The sequence below is a fragment of the Mirounga angustirostris genome, unplaced genomic scaffold (genome assembly GCF_029215605.1).
Source record: "Mirounga angustirostris isolate CCGP_5_RB_7025 unplaced genomic scaffold, mMirAng1.0.hap1 SCAF_6, whole genome shotgun sequence".
In the NCBI taxonomy this organism is placed as follows: domain Eukaryota; kingdom Metazoa; phylum Chordata; class Mammalia; order Carnivora; family Phocidae; genus Mirounga; species Mirounga angustirostris.
Genome location: NW_026991714.1, coordinates 5925389 through 5945377, shown reverse-complemented (window position 1 = coordinate 5945377; position 19989 = coordinate 5925389). Strand labels below are relative to the sequence as shown.

The 19989-nt window shown below is 47.1% G+C and overlaps 1 protein-coding gene and 5 non-coding genes across 6 annotated transcripts; 2 read left to right on the top strand and 4 right to left on the bottom strand.

Annotated features, from left to right (window-relative positions):
• Positions 1-1907: 1907 nt before the first annotated feature.
• TRNAN-GUU (transfer RNA asparagine (anticodon GUU)) lies at positions 1908-1981 on the bottom strand. The gene has a single exon. It is a non-coding gene; the product is annotated as a tRNA-Asn (tRNA).
• A 7640-nt stretch (positions 1982-9621) lies between these two features.
• Positions 9622-9693, bottom strand: TRNAD-GUC (transfer RNA aspartic acid (anticodon GUC)). The gene has a single exon. It is a non-coding gene; the product is annotated as a tRNA-Asp (tRNA).
• An 842-nt stretch (positions 9694-10535) lies between these two features.
• TRNAG-UCC (transfer RNA glycine (anticodon UCC)) lies at positions 10536-10607 on the bottom strand. Its single transcript has one exon. It is a non-coding gene; the product is annotated as a tRNA-Gly (tRNA).
• Positions 10608-11185: 578 nt separating this feature from the next.
• Positions 11186-11268, top strand: TRNAL-CAG (transfer RNA leucine (anticodon CAG)). Its single transcript has one exon. It is a non-coding gene; the product is annotated as a tRNA-Leu (tRNA).
• Positions 11269-15392: 4124 nt separating this feature from the next.
• On the bottom strand, positions 15393-19757 carry HSPA6 (heat shock protein family A (Hsp70) member 6). The gene is given in 11 exon segments (XM_064593572.1): positions 15393-16575; positions 16578-16632; positions 16634-16938; positions 16941-16997; positions 17000-17020; positions 17023-17154; positions 17157-17312; positions 17315-17366; positions 17369-17653; positions 17714-17882; positions 19735-19757. Coding segments are annotated over 11 exon segments (1839 nt in total). The 3' UTR covers positions 15393-15991.
• TRNAG-GCC (transfer RNA glycine (anticodon GCC)) lies at positions 18213-18283 on the top strand. Its single transcript has one exon. It is a non-coding gene; the product is annotated as a tRNA-Gly (tRNA).
• Positions 19758-19989: the final 232 nt, after the last annotated feature.

Below are 19989 nucleotides of genomic sequence, written 5' to 3'. Positions count from 1 at the left end.
AACAGCTGTTCAGGAGGCAATGGGCAGGACATGAGGACATTTGTGGGCCAGGATAGTAGGAATTAGAGAGAGGCGATGCAGGGACTATGACCAGCTTTCTGCTTCAGTATTTAATACAGCTCCAGCTCCAGCTTCACATCATTCATCCACCAAATGCTGGATAAGCGATGCTAAATGTGCTCGACTCTGCTGAGTTAGACTCTGAGACTTTGAAATCTGTCGGCCTGGCAGTGACGATGGAGTGGGGGTGGGGTCACGAGCGTGGCTTGTGGAAGAAAGCTTAGCTGTGTCTTTCTGTATTAGAAGCTTTAAACAGAGCATTTCTTGATTCCAATAAAGCATTGAACAAGATCTTGCATGCTGCTCTCCAAAGATGGAAAAACCATGACCTGAATGGTAAAATCCATTTTTCCTCCTGCTGTCTGAAATTCTACCAGGGATGAGTTTGGGTTAATGAAATCATATCCTCACAGCTCACACGAATCAACCAGTTGCAGACTCAACCAATCTTGCTGAGACAACTTGGTGAAGGGGACTTTTACAGGTGGTGTGGGATGGGAGGGTGGGTGGCTGTTAGAGTTAGTTCCGAGCAGGTGGTGGACAGGAGAAGGCATCCCCAGGAAGGAGATAGGGGCCTGGACAGAGGTATAGGTTAGTTAGGTGTCAGTTATGAGCTACATGCCAACATGATTCAAGCTTGACGTTTGAATATTACATGAGATCCAGACGTGAGGCAAGTGCATCGGGAAACCCCCATCTAGGGGGCCTGGGTGGCTTGGTTGGATGTCTGCCTTGGGCTCAGGTCATGATCCAGGAGTCCAGGATCAAGCTCGGGGAAAGACTCCCTGCTCAGCTGGGGGTCTGCTTCTCCCTCTGCCCCTCACCCCACTCTCATGCTCTCTCTATCTTTCTCTCAAACAAATAAATAAAATCTTCAACTCACATCTATTTAGTACTTATGATGCCACGAGCTTGGGCTTAGGTGCTGAAGATAGAGAGATGAACAACATGGGGACATTCCTAGAAGAGTTTTCATTCTAGGGAGAAAAGCCCAGACGAGGGAATGAAGAACAGCCTGCAGAGAAGAGGCTTAGTTTTGTGGTGGTGAAGGATGAGTAGCAGTTTGCCAGGCAAGGGGGACAGACGCTGAAGAGAAGTTTGCCAGGCAAAGATTCAAAAGCCAGAGTAGGGCTCAAGAAAGTAGTTTAGCTGTTTTCTAGTGTAAAGAGCCAGGGAGGGAGAGGAGCGAGTTCAGGGGCCGGATCATGAAAGGCACTGCCTTCCAGGCTAAGGAGCGCCCAGCCGGCCAAGCAAGCCTTTGAGGGATTTTAAGCAGAACAAGTCTGCATTTTAGGAAGCCTCTCTGGCAGCTACGTGGAGGAAAGAAGGGCGGGGCGCGGTTTGAAGCCAGGAAAACCCCCTCCCCCCTGGAAAGCCGGGTAGTTACTGCAGTGACCCAAGGGGGAAGTGGTGAGGACGTGAAAGGCAGCGAGGCTGGGGAGGAAGGTGCCTACTGAAAAGCCAGAAGGCATTCTCTCCAGACACGGGTAAGCAGTAGGACTCAGCATGACTCGGGGCCCAGTTTCCGGACACGACTGTTTGATGAGTTAGGAAATCCAAGCGCAAAGGCAAAGCAGGCAGATGTGCCAACGAATTCATCTTTGGCTTAGCAGTCCTTGCTTCCTTTGGTCGGCAAACATTTTACTCGGTTTCACGGGGCAGTTTCCGTAGGACCTAAATCAAGCCGCTAAAAGGCTTGCTACCAACCGCAGGGCGGATCTTGCAGACCCACCGTCTGGGAACACCCGGGGGGCGGGAGAGTGAGGGCCTGACATGACAGCAGCGCCCAGACCTCCGCGGCTTCCGCGCCCCGCGAGACACACCCCAGGCTCAAAACGCTCAGCCACCGTCCCTGGGTGGGCTCGAACCACCAACCTTTCGGTTAACAGCCGAACGCGCTAACCGATTGCGCCACAGAGACAGGCGAGGGCCGGCGCCTCTGCCAAGTCAGTTCACCGCAGAGAACATTCGTACTGCTTCCTCCTGCGCCCCCAAACCCGGCTGGGCTGGCGCCTTTCCCGCGCGCCGGGCGGCCCGAGCGGAGCAGGGCTTTGCCCCGCGCTGGCACCTGCTCAGACCTGGGACCGGCCTCAGCGTCCGCCCAGACGAGGCCTAGAAGCCGGAGCCGCCGAGGTCTCTGGGGAAGCCCTTAACGAGGGCTCTCTGTGGGCTCGCGAGTTCCCTTGGGTTTGCTCCGGAAAGTACAGTCTACTTTTTTTTTTTTTTTTTTTTTTTTTTTTGCTGATCTAGACAATTTATGTGTCCGTGTCAGCTTGTTATTGTGAATATTTAAAATACGGCATCACGTGTCCGATCCTGCCCGGCACAATGACATGTTTAAGCAAGGGAGCCTAATAGACCGAGACTAATCTCCAGCCCCAGCTGTTTTGAAAGGTTTCCTCTAGCGTATTAGGCACCCGGGCAGAACATAGAGTTTATTAAATGCCACTGACTGAAGGACTTTCACATCGAAATATCCGGATCTAAATATCCGAGGGCAGAGACCCCGCATCCAACATCATCAGGCCAGGGATCCTGGTCAGGACTGGGCCTCCTCTTCTCTCCTGCCTGGAGAGAAGCTCCTCTCTTGGTTCTTGGCCCGTTTCGCAGCCGCAGGCACACCCAACCGCTCTACCTCCGTTCTTTGCCGCACCCAGGCACCCACAGTGTGTGACTGGTTCCGGAGGCCCCTCCCCAGCCCCCACCCAGAACCTCCTCCTCCTTCCACACCCCCGCCCTCTGCTCCAGTTTAGGTGCAGGTCAAAGTTTCCAACGATGTTGGGTGAAATGAGCGTACACACTAATGCAGATAGAGGGGCATGGGCATCAATTGTGTGTGTGTGTGTGTGTGTGTATCTCAGATAAGTTCGCCAAATGATCTCTGCATTGAGACTACCCTTTCTTTTTTTTTTTACACTTTAAAAGGTGGGTTTTAAATGTTCTTTACTTTATAAAATTATGGTGACGATAGGTGACAGCTGTGGCTGTGGTTGTTTTCTAAATTTCCTAACTTGGCAAAATAAAAAGTTGGCAACTCTATATTGACCACCAACATTTTAGGGGAAATTTTACTCATCTGAGAAGTCCAAGTTTAGGAACCGCTACTCTCGCCTTCACCTCTTTTATTGGATTGGCAGCAGGAATTAAAAATTACTTTCCAGTTTATTCTAAACACAGATACATTTCCTATGCTTCCCTTTGCATGGACACGTAACAGCAATCCGAAAGAAGGCCAAAAAAAACAAAAAACAAAAAACAAACTGAGGCATGAAAAAGATAGCACAAAATGGGATGGTGAAATAAATCCAAATATATCAGTAATCACTATGTATAGAAATGGAGAAAATTTGCCAGTTAAAGTGGATTTTTTAAAAATGTATTTTCTATTTTATCCTGTTTTACAAAAATGACATTAAAACATTAAAAAAAAAAACAGAAGGATTGAATGAAAAAGAATGGAAAAAAGATATGCCAGGAATGGTCTAACAAAAAGAAAGTTGGCATGTAGCTATATAATACCAGACAAAATAAAGTGTAAGAAATGATGCATCATGAGGGATGGAGATGGTCACCAGATAGCAATAAAAGATTAAACTCATGATGAACATATAATAACTCTTACATGTATCTAATAAAACAGCATTAAAATATAAAAGCAGGAATATTTGACCTACAAGGGAAAACTGACAAATTCATTTACAGTGAATCTTCAAATTCTATGGTGAGAGAATTCAACATACTACTTTCAGCATTTGATAGGTCAAACAGAGGGAAAAAAATTAAACATATGAACACAGTAAGCTTGGTTTATTATATATTTACAACTCTGCAACCAATAATTTTTGGTTATACATTCTTCTCAAATGCATATAGAACATTTATAAAAATTGACTTTATATGAGGCCATAAAACAAGTCTTAACATATATCATGGAATTGGCACTATATAGAATACATTCTTTGAACATAATGCAATTTAACTCAGAAATCAATTACAAAAAAATACCTTTTAAAACCCTCATATAGGGCTGCCTGGGTGGCTCAGTCGTTAAGCGTCTGCCTTCGGCTCAGGTCATGATCCCAGGGTCCTGGGATCCAGCCCCACATCAGGCTCCCTGCTCCGCAGGAAGCCTGCTTCTCCCTCTCCCACTCCCCCTGCTTGTGTTCCCTCTCTCGCTGTGTGTCTCTCTGTCAAATAAATAAATAAAATCTTTAAAAATAAAAAAATAATAAAAATAAAACCCTCATATATGTGGAAAATTTAAAACCCATGCTTTTTAAATACCTCATGGAACAAAGAGAAATTGAATGGAAATTGAAAAATACTTAGATTGAAGAGTAATAAAAATATAACATACCCGAATTGTGGATTGTTCAAGGTTTTACATGTGCACGAGGGAAAAGGAACACTATACCAACCTTCAGTGTTTAGCATATGCGTTAAACAGTATTTTCTGTTAAATATATCTGTTAGAAAACAAACAAACAACAGGCAACTTTTGGAATGCAGTTAATCCTGTTACAAGGAGGGAAATGTACAGGTAGTTACATGCTGATTGGGCAGGGCTATAACAATTAACTTCCCCTCAGAAACAGTCATCTTCTAGGGTCTGCTTTGGCTCTCCCTGGACACCCCAAAAAGCCAGTCCCCATACCACTGCTGGCCAACTCTAGGAAACTCTACGTGGGCACTGCCCAGAGGCCACCCAAGGCCTCCCAACCTGCAGGTCCAATTTAAGCCAACCTACTTTGAGTCCTGGTTATAGGTCCCTGTCCCTGTTTGTCTCCCAGGATGGGGCCACCTGAACCCTGGTCCAGGTAACAAGAACCTAGTGTCAATTTGGCCCCCCCAAGACCGTGGCTGCCCACTACCACTCAATACTACTCTGTAGTCACTCCTGCTTGTGGCCACTTGTGGGAACTGAAGCCTCCACCCAACCTTGCTACCAAGAGTCCGGAAATAACAGAGAGCAGACAGGCAGTAATGGGTCACATTGAGAGCATCAGCCAGGTGTTGTGGCCTCTGCTGGCACTGGTGGCCGTCCTGTGGTAGGATGGAGGCTGTGAGGCAGACTGGACCATGGGGGAAATGTGGGACTCAAGGGTGACTGAGGGGCAGGCGCCTCTTTTCCGCAACTGTATTGTATTTTAACTTCAATTCATGGGACAAGGTTGTCCTTTTTTTTTTAAAACTCCAAACATCCTCCCACCATTAATAATTGTTTTAGTAATAAAGTGCGAGCAGGGGTGTGGGGAGGGCAGAAGGAGAGGGAGAGAGAGAGAATCCCAAGCAGACTCCCTGCTGAGCTCAGAGCCCCATGATCACCACCAGAGCCAAAATCAAGAGTCAGACACCCAACTGACTTAGCCACCCAGATGCCCCACAGACAATATTTTAAAGACTAGAAAAAATATGTTACAGTTGTTGTTGGTTCAACAGCAGATGACAAAGGATGCGGTATCATTAATACCCATCCTTTCCTAATTTTAGGAAAACAATTTCAACTTATTCAGACAAGTCAGCTAATGACTATCAACCTATTGGAAAGAAATTGCAGGAAGTTGATGCAGTTCCCCATTTTAAACCAGGGCTCAGATAGAGGCAGCTTTTAGCTAGTAACAGCTGTGGCAAACAAAGCAACAATTATTAAAAATCAAATATTTTGGAGATGATTTGGAAGGTTGACACAGTATTTGCACTACAACTTACATTACCCGGAAATCAGTCTTATGAGATACATAAACACACATATCTATCTATTCATCTATCTATCCATCTATCATCTATCTACTTAAGGACTAATAGGGAATAGTTGAAATATATAATCCTGCAACTGTTTAAAATCTTCTGAATACCGGGCGCCTGGGTGGCTCAGTCGTTAAGCATCTGCCTTCCGCTCAGGTCATGATCCCAGGGTCCTGGGATCGAGCCCTGCATCGGGCTCCCTGCTCTGCAGGAAGCCTGCTTCTCCCTCTCCCACTCCCCCTGCTTGTGTTCTTGCTCTCACTATGTCTCTCTCTGTCAAAAAAAATAAATAAAATCTTTAAAAAAATAAAAAATAAAAATAATAAAATCTTCTGAATACCATTCATGGGTATGTGTCTCAATATAAATGAATCCTATAAAAATAATACTTAGTAAAAAGGGGAGGGAAAAAGCTAGTTGCAAAAGACTATGTACCATCTGGTACCAGTTACATACATTTTAAAAGCATGAAAATCCAAATAATATATATATTTGATAACACATACACATGTACTGAAACTATTACAAAAGCCAAAGAAAGAATACACATAAAATCCAGAATGAGGGTTGCTCCTTATTGGGAGAAAGAGACACCAGGTCTAGATAGATTACTTAGATTGCTTCTCATTCAAGGATGAGCCCAGTAACGTTCTTAATCGCAAACAACAGCATCTACTCTAGCTTATTTAAATACAAAAGGATTTATTGAGGGCTACAGATAATTCACCAGGCATTAGGAAGACTGAGGAAACAGACTCGAGGCTGACTTTCAGGAATAACTCCCAAAACTCTTCTGTATACAGGGCTACCACAGTACCCAGCAAAAACTGCTACAAAGCAAATTACAAAGCTTCTGCTGTTTCCGGTCTCTGCTCTAGAACAAAGCTGCATTGGCCACTACTTACACCTCCAAAATTGTATCTCTGTTTCTCTCCCAGTTACAAATCAAAATCGCGCTGAAGTACATCCTGTTGGTGAAACCTAAATCATAACCAGAAACCCAGCCTCAGAGGAATCTAGAACATGTCCTTTTTAGCTCCCCAGCCTCAACAGCACAGGAAAGCAAACCAGAATGATACTGGAATGGGTGTTGAGCAAACCAATCCACATATTCACTACAGGGAGTAAACTGAAAAGCAAAAATAAAATAAAATAAAACCAACACCAAATTAAATATATTAAAATATAAGCAGGTAATGTTCCCACTTCTGCCTCTAATATAGGACTGTTAGAGAATGAGGGGATGAAAAGCTCTGAAGAACTATGTTGTCGTGGGCTACAGTTGTGTGTATTATGATAAACTGTGGCAAGGGTCTGTGCATGTTTTTGTTCTTAAAAGACAGCCTGGGGGTGGGGAGAGGGAAGGGCTCCAGGTCCATGTGTTGAACTCCTCCCAAATTCCTGTGGAAAAGACCCCAACGGGGGGCGCCTGGGTGGCTCAGTTGGTTAAGCGACTGCCTTCGGCTCAGGTCATGATCCCAGAGTCCTGGAATCGAGTCCCGCATCGGGCTCCCTGCTCGGCGGGGAGTCTGCTTCTCCCTCTGACCCTCTTCCCTCTCGTGCTCTCTGTCTCTCATTCTCTCTCTCAAATAAATAAAATCTTTAAAAAAAAAAAAAGAAAAGACCCCAACGGTGTAACAGAGGAAAGTTTATACCATCCCACGGATTCATGATATCTAAAAGAAAATTTGCAATCTACTGGGTTCATGATAAACAGCTCATAATCCAAGATGGAGTCAAAATGGTCTTGGAAATCAGAGTGGGACATCACTCACAGAGTTGAATATCAAAAACATGAGCAAGAAAAGAAGGGACAGCAGCATTAAAAAAAAAAATACATAAGCCATTGACTCCCAGTCATTCACAATATCCAAGAGGAAGCTTGATATCTTCTGGTTTTACCATTGTCTTGTGGATCCAAGCTGAGACTGGAGTGAAGTATGTCCCAGACTTTGTGTTTTGTTTTGTTTGAGAGAGATGGATGGATTAGTAGCCATCAATGATGTCATTTCAAATCAGTGGTTGAGGGATGGGCTATTCAATGAATTGAATGGAGAACCATCAGGTGGAGGGATGGGAATAGAGTTATAGAGTTACCCCATGTTGTATCTCAAAATAATTTCAAAAAGAATTAAAGGGATAATATCAAAAAGCAAAAGGAAACAAAATTACTATAAGGAAAAGGGGGTAAAAACTGATCTGATATTGGGGTGGGAAGGAGTTTTCTATATATGAAAAAAAAAAAGTTAAAAAAACTACCAGGGAAAGTATTTGACTACATAAAAATTAGAAACTTCTGAAATTCAAAAACACTATGAATAAAATTAAAAAGCAGTTTCACTTTCCATCATGGTGGAGGAGCTTGCGTCGTGCTAACCACTCCATAGATAACAATTATAAACTCCTGACAAAATATTTTTTTTAAAAATCTGTAAGGCACTGGATAGCAATCAAATCAGATTGACAATAAAAGAGCATTCAAGCCCCAGAAGAAGGAATCACAATGGGTGAGATCCTCATCCTGAGGGCACTCACCAGGAAACTCAGGGGCGTAAATGAATGCAGGAAACTAGTCCTATACCCAACGCACTGGGCTTCCAGACTGGCTGAAAACTGAAGAAGTCAAACTCAGAAAAGAGATAGTCTCATCCAGGAAAACCAAATCTGCAAATCAAGCTCTCATATCTTTGGGTCACCCTTGAACTGAGTATGGACCGACCACAGATTTCACCGAGGCCATGCTGAAAGTAATGGCTGGGGGGTGAAAGAGTACCCAGCAGAGATTTCAAGAGCTGCCCCACCAGAAGAGCCAGAAAAACACCGCGGGAACAAAAATGCTTAAAAACAGGAGATTCGTTAAAGAAATGATGATGTGGCCACTTAATATAGCACAACGAAGCCATTAAAATAATGTTTTGGACTAACATTTAATGAATTTAGAAATATTCACATTTTTAAGTAAACACTCAAGTAGGTTAAAAAACGATATGCACAATGTGATTCCAGCTTTGCATTTAAAAAATGCGGAAGAGATAAACACACAGCAAAATATTAATAGGGATTTCCTGGGTGATGGAAATATGGATGCCTCTTCTCTCTTTGTGGTTTGCTTATCTCCCATATTTTCTACAAGGACTATATCTTACCCTTATATTCAGGAAAAATAGTATCTTTTTAAAGCATGAGCCAACTGTGAGTGCAGGGTACTACTTCAAAGGACTTTAGCCCCAAAGTGTCTCAAAAACTGTAGCTTGGCTCCTCCCCGTTACAGATGAAGAAACCGAAGCCCAGAGAAAAATGGCTTGCGCCAAAGCAAACAGCTGCTTACTGATTGTCAGACTAGAGCTCGTTTCTGTTTGCTCACCTTGGTTGTAGTAAGGCAGCAGAAAGAGCGCGAACTTTTGAGAACGTGGGCTGGGCACGGGTGGATAGCAATATACCCGGGAGAAAGAAAGGAGGTCAGTCGTCGGTGTGGGAGAGGGCAAGAAGGAGAGTGAAAATCTGGAATACAGGGCTCAAGGTGGAGCCTGGAGCCTGGAATTTTCTTCCAGTGGGCAGCAAGAAATCATGGGCATGGGAGAAGTTACACTCAGTGGCAGCAGGCCTCTTCAGCGGTACATCAGAGGGACACCTCCTTGCAAGGTACCAGGGTCAAAATAACTGTGCCTACCGGTGCTCCCGCCCATCATCCAAGAAATTCACAGGTGACAACCATGCTCATGGAGAGAACCTAAAATTATTTAGGAATATCTTTTGTTTCTGCGGTAAGCGAGAACGTAGACTAAGGAAAGGAGGAAAAAAAGGCGCCGTTTCTGTCTCCCCGTCGGGGAATCGAACCCCGGTCTCCCGCGTGACAGGCGGGGATACTCACCACTATACTAACGAGGAAAACTGCATCGCCAACGCCAAAATCATTGTTTAGGAAGTTACTTCTAAGTTGCCGGGACAATTCCTTTTGCGAAACATAGCTGATGGTTCCGACTGGCACGTTACAAAACTGACATGATGAGAGCCCTCTGTGTCATTTAAATTTTCTCGCAGCCACATTAAAAAGAAACATGTAATAATTTTAAGACTACATCTTAAGTAACCCAAGATTTCCAAAATATTGTTTTCGACATGCAGCTAAGATAAAAATATATAGAGATTCTTTTTCGTACTTAGTTTTCAAACCACTGTGTATTGTACACTCACAGACAGCACTTTTCATCTCGGGCGTTAAGTTTTCATTTGCAAACTTGATCGGTACTTCGATTTCATAACGTTTACAGCTGAAAAAGTGGATTCATATACCCAAGTTGCTCCGAGCGTACTTAAACTTTCTCCGATAGCTAAATTGGGCATCTTTTTTAATGGTCTATTTGTTGACTTCAAATAATTGATCTGTTTACTGACGTAGACCTGCAAGTGCAGTTCCTCCAACGCCCCCGCTAATGTCACGCGCAGGGCCCCGGCGAGGACGTCTCGCACCTGCACGCAGGGCCCGGGGAGACTCGGGACCGGGACCGGGTAGGATCCTGAGCAGACCGAAGCGCTTAAAGTCAGGCGGGAAGGAGCGGCGGAGAGGAAAGCGTTCAGAGTCGACCACCGCCCAAACGCAGCGGGGCGGGGAGAGGGGCTCCGCAGCGACGGTCGAGCCCCGGCGCGAGAGAGCAGCGCCTGCAGTTCCTAGTTTGGGTTCAAGCTTTTTAAAAAGCACCCCGCGCGCTCTTCCAAGAAAAGGGAGGGCTTGCGTTGGCCGGGAATCGAACCCGGGTCAACTGCTTGGAAGGCAGCTATGCTCACCACTATACCACCAACGCTAGCGTTCCGCTGTCTTTAGAATTCCATACATAAGGAAAGTGGAGGCCGTGGATTTTTTTTTTTTTTTTTTTTTTTTCTCCGTGGCGTTCTACGCTCCCGAGGTACACGGAGCCTTCCTCTGGCGAGGATGGATCCCGAACTTACTCCTAATCGGTCCGCCAGTCACGGGGGCCGGCTGGGGTGGAGGGTTGGAGGAGGCGGGCGGGAAGGCGGAAGCCGCGCGTGGCTGGGGGATTTTCCCTGCCGCCTGATCTGATCCGCGCTCCCAGACCCGCCGCTTGGCGCGCCCCAGCGCTGGGTCCGCCGGCTGTGGGATTCGGTACCAGCGATTTGGCTGAGGGTCCAGGGGAGACCGGCCGGAAAGGGCGCCAGGAAAAATGGATCTTTACAGTTTAGGATGGTGGAGAACTAGGAAGGAGGAGTCAGAGACAGTTTTATTTTCCGTACTTTGTCAAGGAGCCTAGGGAGAGTTCTAGTTTTATTTAAAGCAATAAACGCAGCATCGATAGAACTTGACGTCATGATACAGCACTGTGGGGTAATCTGAAAGTGAAATAAGAAAAACTCCGGCCGTCATGTCAGGATGGCCGAGCGGTCTAAGGCGCTGCGTTCAGGTCGCAGTCTCCCCTGGAGGCGTGGGTTCGAATCCCACTTCTGACAAAGCCCTTTTTTTTTTTTTTTTCTCCTTCACTTTTTCCCCACCAACAAATACAATTGAATTCATGGAGAAAGGAGTATTGATTAATCAACACCACCTTTTTGTCCTGCGTATCTATTTATGAATATTATGCTTCACTGTGAATATGGGACTGAATCTATTTTTTTCTGTATTGTAGGCAGGAGACTGGTCTATGAAAACCGGAAGCAGTTGGGATCTATACCTAACTATGAAAAAAAATTTTGAGCCCTTTCTATGTGCCTGGCACACTAGGGCAGGCAGATGTCAAATTCTCCTCCGACCGAACAAGGAAAAGCTCTTAACTCAGATCCCTTCATTTGCTAACTCGGCGGGAGTCTTCTAATGCTCAGACCGTAGTGTTTAACTTTGGTAGGCCTCACATTTCCCACCATCTTGTGCCACCCACTCCTACCGTTGCAGGGTGGACGGGGGAGACCCCTGGGCCCGGAGGTTCAGCCAGTCCCTCGGATGTGACTGGAGGCTCTTAGTCTCGTGGCAAGAGAAAAATTCAAGGAGGGCCCAGACGATGGCTGAGCGGTGAAAGTGAAGAGTTTATTAAAGAGAAAGAGCGTGCAGTCTAGGGATATGAGAGCCGGAGTGCCAAAGAGAGAGCTGGGCCCAGGGTTTGGGTCTCTCTCTTTTATTGACTGTTGTTAACCAGGGGGTAGAGTATTTATTAGTTGGGGAGATTTCTCTGGGAGCAGGGTTTGTGGACTTTTCTCCCTGATTTGGTCAGGCTCAGGCCTTCTTTGTTTTGGGCCTGTCTGGTTTGATCTGGCTTTCTTGTGGCTTTAATTTTGGAATGCTGCCAGGCTAGGTATCTAACTTTCCTGACAGCTCACCCTGACTCCTTTGCTGGCATCCAGGAACCGGATTAAAACCCAACCAGCTACTGACTCTAACACCACCACCAATTCTAATCCAGTACGTTTGCTGTGTAACCAAAACCCAGGAAATGAAGTCAATAGAACAAATCAGGAAAAGTAATACAGAGAAAAGGTAAACTTGCGGAGTTTGTTGTTGCAAGAGCTACTTTTTCCTGAAGATCACAAAGAAGATGCTTTCAGATGTAGGAGGAACTGGTTATGAAAAAATCCTGTTGCTCTTCTGGGAAGAGGATAGAATTGTCAAGATGAAGAAGCTGAATATGTGAGGTTCACAAGTGTGAGGATGGTGAGGATGGAAGGATTCTTCAGGTCGGATTAGGGAAAGTTTGCCAAACAAACTGCCTTCTTTGTTATTTACTAGACCTTGATCTTGGGAAGTCTGCCTGCAGTATAACCTATACAGAGTTGTTGGGAGGCTTAGAGGAGAGCCTAGGAGTTTATTAGAAATGCAGATTGCAGGACGCACCTCAGACCCACCAAATCCAAAGTTTGTAAGATCTCCAGGTGATGCACGTGCATATGAAAGCTTGAGAAGCCCTGGTCTGTCTAATTTAGGTGCCTTTGTACAGGTTGATCTTGAACTTGGAATATCCTTTCCCTTCTCACCAAGGCACCTTTTACTCACATATGTCAGACACTGTGCTTAGAACACGAGATCAAAAGTTAAATTAAAAACTGTGTCTAGGGGCGCCTGGGTGGCTCAGTCATTAAGCATCTGCCTTCGGCTCAGGTCATGAGCCCAGGGTCCTGGGATCGAGCCCCACATTTGGCTCCCTCCTCAGCAGGAAGCCTGCTTCTCCCTCTCCCACTCCCCCTGCTTCTGTTCCCTCTCTCGCTGTGTCTCTCTGTCAAATAAATAAATAAAATCTTAAAAAAAAAAAAAGAGAACTTTCCTTCTTACACCCTATATGAGTTTTTAAAGACAGAATGAGATATATGTTGTTGAAATGCTAAGAAACTATGCAAACCCTGTGAGTGTTATGATTTAAGCAGTTAGTTTCCAACAGGAGACCCGGAAGCCAGCAGCGAGGAAGCCATGGCCAGCTACTGGAAGGTCAGAGGCCTGTCCTGGCAGCCCTCCACAAGAAGCCGGATCAAACCAGACAGGCCCAAGATGGCAGATGCCATGACAGGAAACCCCTAACCAAATAAGGAAGAAAAAGCTTGAAACCCTGCTTCCTGCCCCAAGTAATAAATATTCTGCCCCCTAGTTAACAGCTGTGAATAAAAGAAACCCAACCCCATGCTTACATGGCTCTCTCCCTCCCTCCCTCCCTCTCTCTCACTTGGCTACTCTCATATCTGCTCTCATATCTCAAGAGTGTACTTTTCACTTTAATAAACTTTCTCGCTTGTGTCACTTGTCCACTGTGCTTTGTTGTCTGTCCTTGAATTCATTCGCGTGACAAGATCAAGAACCTTTGGCAAATCCTTGGGGTCTGGCTGGGTCGAGGCCCCAGTCTCACCAGTTCACCAGACAACACAAGTACCATCATTCCTCTTGGGAAGTACAAACAGGTGGGGTGGTCCATGTTGGAAGTTGGGAGGAAATTCAGGAAAGGGAAAGTGTAATATTGAATGTGTATTCGATGTCCTCTTTTGGGGGGTAGGTTCCTTCAATGTGAAACCAGGATGCCCAGGACGAAGGCCAGATGCAAGGAAAGAAGAGCAGTTAAAAATGTGAAATGACACGTTCAGGAGGGGGAGTTGTCTCTGCAACCCCCTCTCCACCCACTAGAGACAACCTTAGCTACTGATAATGTAGCCTCGCTCTAGCCAAACCCACCTGCCTCTCTGAGATAAAAATGCATCTTCCGTTGCTCACAGGAGAGATAGAGTGTGAACTGGGTTAACTGGGAACTAACGCATGCAAGTCTACCCTTGCTCTCATAGTGTCATTTACTTAACTGGCAGTAAAACTGAGCCTGAGGAGACTTCCCAGCTTCAGTCATTTGCTATAAAAAGCACATATTCACTTAGTGAATAATGTAAATAATACAATAAAATATACACTTTCCTCTCAGGGCTCAGCATCCAACTGTGTCCTACAGGAATAACATATCCAATTTCACAACATCTGGGGGAAGTTCTGATAATAGAGTTGCGGCCTCTCTGTGAGGTGACAACGCAGAAGCTCCGGAATCAGGCAGGACAGGGTTCTCAATTCCACCCACACACACTTAATCGCTGTGTGACCTTGAGTAAAGTGTTTAACCTCTCTGAACCTCAGAATCCTCATGCTCCAAAAGAGCTACTACCCTGTGATGTTGCAGTGGGGATTAAATTAGATTATGCGTGTCAGGTACCTGCTACGTAGATAATTAGTCAACCAAGATAATTAGTAATAGCTACTATTTGTGCTCATATGCTATATGCCTAACATTCTTCATCACTTCTTATGTACATTAATTAATTGAACCCTCTTGGCAACCCTGAGATAGGTCCTATTTCATCACCCTCCCATACAGAAAGTGCAACCAAACCTCAGAGAGTTTAACTCACACCATATATAAAGGAACAGAGCTGAAAACCTAAGCAGTCTGGTTCCAATACTGTCACTATGATACACGGCTGTCATTATTATTATTATTATTAATTACTATCATCATCATCATCATCATCATCATCATCATCATCACTCTAGGGCCCATCAGCAGAAACCAGATGGGCCCATGCTATTCCTCTCACACACATAAGATCAACAGTGACTTTAATCACACCGCTCCATGTACTCTCTCCAGAGTCAGGAGAAACTACATCTCCAGAGTCCAGACTGGGGTTTGTTCTCTGAAAGAACAATGGATAAGGTCACTTGCTTAGTGACAGCTAATTAGCATATAAATTATTTCTCAGAGTATTAGGACACTAGACAAACTAAACTAGAATCCCAATACGGAATTTTTTATCTTAGGGTCACACATGCGAACCTTGCCAGGACTTAGTTTCTCTCCATTCTCCATGTTTCTGACTCTTATCTCCTTCATTCTTCCCCTGATAACTCACAGCTGTCTCCTATCAGCCCTTAGATTTTACTAGTCTCAACGTTTCTGCCTTAAACTCTCCTTACCCTGTTTCCTTCTGTGGAAATCACACACACAGGGTTGCAAGTTCTCTTCATAACCGTCCTTCAATAGCGACCCCAACATTTTCTGCTTCCGAAAGCCTTGCCTCTTTATATATTTAATTGGTTGGAATGAAAACTAAGGAGGAGTTTTAAAAGTTTATTTAGATCTGTATTTCACAAAATCCACATATATTAACAAAATCCATACATGCAAGTAACAAAAAAAAAGTAGGTAAAAGCGATGTTGAAGTGCCACACAAATGTTAATAATAATTACTTCTGGGGGCGCCTGGGTGGCTCAGTCAGTTGAGCATCTGCCCTTGGCTCAGGTCATGATCTCAGAGTCCTGGGACTGAGCCCTGTGTGGGGCTCCCTGCTCAGTGGGGAGCCTGCTTCTCCCTCTCCCTCTGCCCCTCCCCTGGCTCATGCTCTTTCTCTCTCTCTCATAAATAAATAATATATTTAATAATAATAATAATAATAATAATAATAATAAATACTTCTGCCTGTCTGAAATGGGAGAAGGGGATTTTTTAGAGTGAAATGACACAGACCTCAATTATACAACACACTGCGAAGAAAGCTCCTGGTTTGGGTGGAAGATTCCCCTCTACCCCCATTCCTGGGGTTCACAGCCAGATCACAGAAGACAGTCTAGAAGGCGCACAAGCCCAGCCCTTATGTCACAGAGGACTTGTCAGAAGGGGCCATTCCATCCACCTCAGGGCTCTACTGGGGGTTCCCTGGCCAGCTTCAGCTCCACAACGACCACCCCCAGGGACACGAGGCCCTCCAGAGGCCTGGAGAAGGTGAGGTGACAGGGGCACCTGGGTGGCTCAGTTGGTTGAGCGACTGCCTTCGGCTCAGGTCATGATCCTGGAGTCCCTGGATCGAGTCCCGCATCGGGCTCTCTGCTCGGCAGGGAGTCTGCTTCTCCCTCTGACCCTCCTCCCTCTCATGCTCTCTGTCTCTCATTCTCTCTCTCTCAAATAAATAGAGGTGACAGATTTGCTCCAGCTCCCTCTTCTGATGCTCATACTCCTCCTTCTCTGCCAACTGGTTGTGCTCCAGCCAGGCAAGAACTCCCTGACGCTTGTCTTGTACCCTGTGCCTGTCCTCTTTGGAAATCTTGTCTCTAAGGCTTTCCTCCTGCCCCGAGCCCTTCGCATGGAAGACACTGGCCTCTAGGGAGTTCTGGGCAACCACTCTGTCCCTCTGGGCCTCATCCTCAGCCTTGTGCTGCTCAGCCTCCCAAACCATCCTCTCAACGTCCTCTTTGCTCAGCCGGCCCTTGTCGTTGGTGATGGTGATCTTGTTAGCCTTCTCTGGGCTCCTGACAGCTGCACACTCAGGATGCCATTGGCATCAATGTCAAAGGTCTCCTTGATCTGGGGGAACTCCATGTGCTGTAGGAGGGATTCCTATGAGCTCAAAGTGCCCCAGCAGATGATTGTCCCTGTTAATGGCCCCCTCACTCTCAGACACCTGGGTCAGGACCCCAGGCTGGTTGTCTGAGTAGGTGGTGAAAGTCTGGGTCCGTTGGATAGGGATGGTGGCATTCTTCTGGATCAGCGTGGTCATCACCCCACCTGCTGTCTCCAGCCCCAGGGACGGGGGAGCCATGTCCAGCAGCAGGAGATCCTGCACTTTCTCACACTCATCCCCCATCAACACAGCCACCTACGCAGCAGCCCCATAGCCACAGCCTCATCGGGGTTCATGCTCTTGTTCAGCTCCCTGCCCCCAAAGAAGTCCCGTCCACTAGGACAATGTCATGCATCCGGCCTTCTCCAGCTTGGCATCCCGCAGGGCCTTCTCCACCCAGTCCAAGGCGCTGCGCAAAACAACCAAGCTCAGCTCCTCGAAGCAGGCTCGAGTGATGGACGTGTAGAAGCCCACGCCCCCCAACAGGGAACGATCTCACAGTTGGCCTGTGAGAGCGCCACGTGCCCCCTGACCTCCCGCACCCAGGCCTCAGACGTCTGGAAGACACGGGCGTCCATAGTGAGGACCCTTACGGCGAGGGTGCTCCCACCCAGGGCGAAAATGAGCACATTTTGCTCTCTGGCGCCCCGCGGGTCAGCCGGTTGGCGAGGGCGGCCGCCGTGGGCTTGTTGATGATCCGCAGCCGGGGTGGCGCCCCGCGATGGCACCCGCGTCATTGGTGGCCTGGCGCCTCGAGTCCTTGAAGCAGGCGCACTGCCTCCTCCCCCTGGTCCGGCACAGTGGACGAGACCTCCTCGGGGTGGCAGGACACGCGCACCCAGGCCTCGCCGTCCTCCCTCGCCCCGCGCAAGGGCCGGTGATTCGGGGCTTCGCGAACCTGCGCGCCGTCAGCCTCGTGGCGTCCAAGCGGGCGGTGCGCGGGGCTCTCGGCTGCCCGCACCCTAGCGGCGCGGGGTCGGGGAAGGCCACCTAGCGGGGCGCGTGCCGCACGCCCACGCACGAGCGCGTGGAGCCCGGGTCCGTGCCCACCGCCACTTCGCTGGGGCGGCTGTCGCTCGGGCTTCTCGCGCTCCCGGGACGCGGGACTCGGGGCCGCGAGGCGCGGCCTCCACGAGCCTGTCGTTCCCCGCCGCCGCGCCGCCTGCCGGCCACCCGCGTCTGGCTCAGCGGCGGGGAAAGTCCGGCTCCTCCCGGCGGGCTGCAAGCGCGGTGGGAAGCCACTGAAGGCCCAACGCCCGGAGAGAACAAAGGCTCGCCCTGGACGGTTCAAGAGGGCGGGTCCGACGCCTGCAGCCGCGGAAGCCGAAGGCGCGTGGCTCTGTGCGAAAGGAGCCGCGGCCTCCGAGCCAGGACTTCCTGTAGCCTTTTTTATTGTCGTTCTTTTCTGAGTCGTCACGTTTTTCTTTCTTGAACTCTAAAGGCTCTACTTTCTAAAGGGTGACTCAGCAAGGACCGGGTTCCCGCGGTGGAACGGAGCTAGGGAAGCATATGAAGTTAAAGGATGGCGCCAGGAGGGGGCATGGCGTGAGCATTGGTGGTTCAGTGGTAGAATTCTCGCCTGCCACGCGGGAGGCCCGGGTTCGATTCCCGGCCAATGCAGCCTAATGCTTTTATGTCGCACACTTGTTTGAACTAAGTCCTTCTCCATTCTTGGATTTGTGACACTGAACTAAAAGAAACCAGCTAGCTGAAGCCTTTTGTTTGGTCCCCCTTCTTTACCGAGTCACTTCCCTCTGAGGAGCGGGGGGCCTGGAAGGAGGCGGCGCCTGAGCTGTGGTGGAAATACCCTGCTCTTGAGACCTGTCCCTGATGCCCCGCTCGTGTCCCCAAGGGGCATTGTCCCAGAGGCCGGCTGGAAAAGCACAGTATGCCAAAAGGAGGAGACTTTTCGGAGACATGAGTGTGGAAGTGGAGGAAAGAAAACAAAATGTCCTTGTCATTTGCCCGTTGGGGAGTGGAACCTGAGTCTCCCAGGGGGCAGGCAGAGACACTCCCTGCTACACTGACCAGGGCAGTATGTAAGAGTGTGTGATGCATGAATGTGATACATTAAACTTCAGTAGTTTATTAAAGGAACTTAAAGTTGACTTTTGTGTAATTCAAAGGAAACCAATTTTTAAAAGGAGAAACAAAAACCCGTGCTCCATAAGTGGCTATTTTCCTCTCAGAGGGCTTGAGAACCCTTCTGGAAGCTCAGGGAGCCTTTGAAGAGGGAGGCAGGAGTCAAGATGCAGAGGTCAGCCTGGCTTCTGGACTGGGTTTCTTGGTCAACCCTCTCCCTCTGTACCGGTGAGAAGGAGCTGCCAAAGTTTGCTGCTGGAGAGATCAGCTATACTGGGATCAGTCCTGGTGATGGGTCCAGGAAAAAAGGGAATGTTTGAAGAAGTGTGCAATGAATGACTTCACAGTGGAAAATCAAACCATCCTCAAAAAGAAGTCACCTATTTTGTAGCCCCAGAAGAAAGAGGAGTTGTCCGCTTTAAATTCATTCACTCTTAAGAGATTAGGCCAGCAAGGCCTGGGTATCACATTTGGGACATTTTAGCCGAGAACCTGCAAGAGAAGGGTCCTCACCTCAGGAGGAAAGGTGGCCTGGCCTTGGATCTGTGCCCTGGCCTGTTCAGAGACTGTCTTCTCCAGGCTCCTCCAACATTCTCTCCCAGCCCTGGGCAGCTCAAAGCCCCACCCATCCCCCCACCCCCAAGAATTCTAGGGATAGCTAAAGCAAGCACCTCCATACCTGGACATTAACCACACAGGCGCTCTTCCGAAGTCTTTCATTTCTTTACTTTTTAATTCAGAAATGTTCCAATATAGAGGATCGTATGTTGCAGTGCTAACTTCATACACACACTTAAATATATCCACTTATGTTTAGTAACTTAGCTTGAGTAACTTAAGTAGAACAGATTTTAAAGTGATAACTTAAATGGACGTTATGAAGTGGATGGAAGCTCATGACCCAATATTGAGTTCAAAAGCCAAATTTTAAAGCAAAATGTATAGTACAATCCAAAACTGTATATGTAAAGGTTTCTAACGCCAACTACCTGTATATCCTTGAACGAGTCATTTCGACCATCTGGGCAATAACTTCCTCAATTTTAAAATGAGGAGATTAAACTACGTCATTCATAAGGACTTTCTAGGTTTAAAATTCTGATTTCAAATGCTAAAGAATTTACTCATCCCACAAATATTTGAGTGCTTTATCACGTGCCAGACACTGACCTACACTCTAAGTATGGCAGTGAACAAAACAAAGGCCTGGCTTTCCTGGAGCTCACATTCTGATAAGAGGGGTA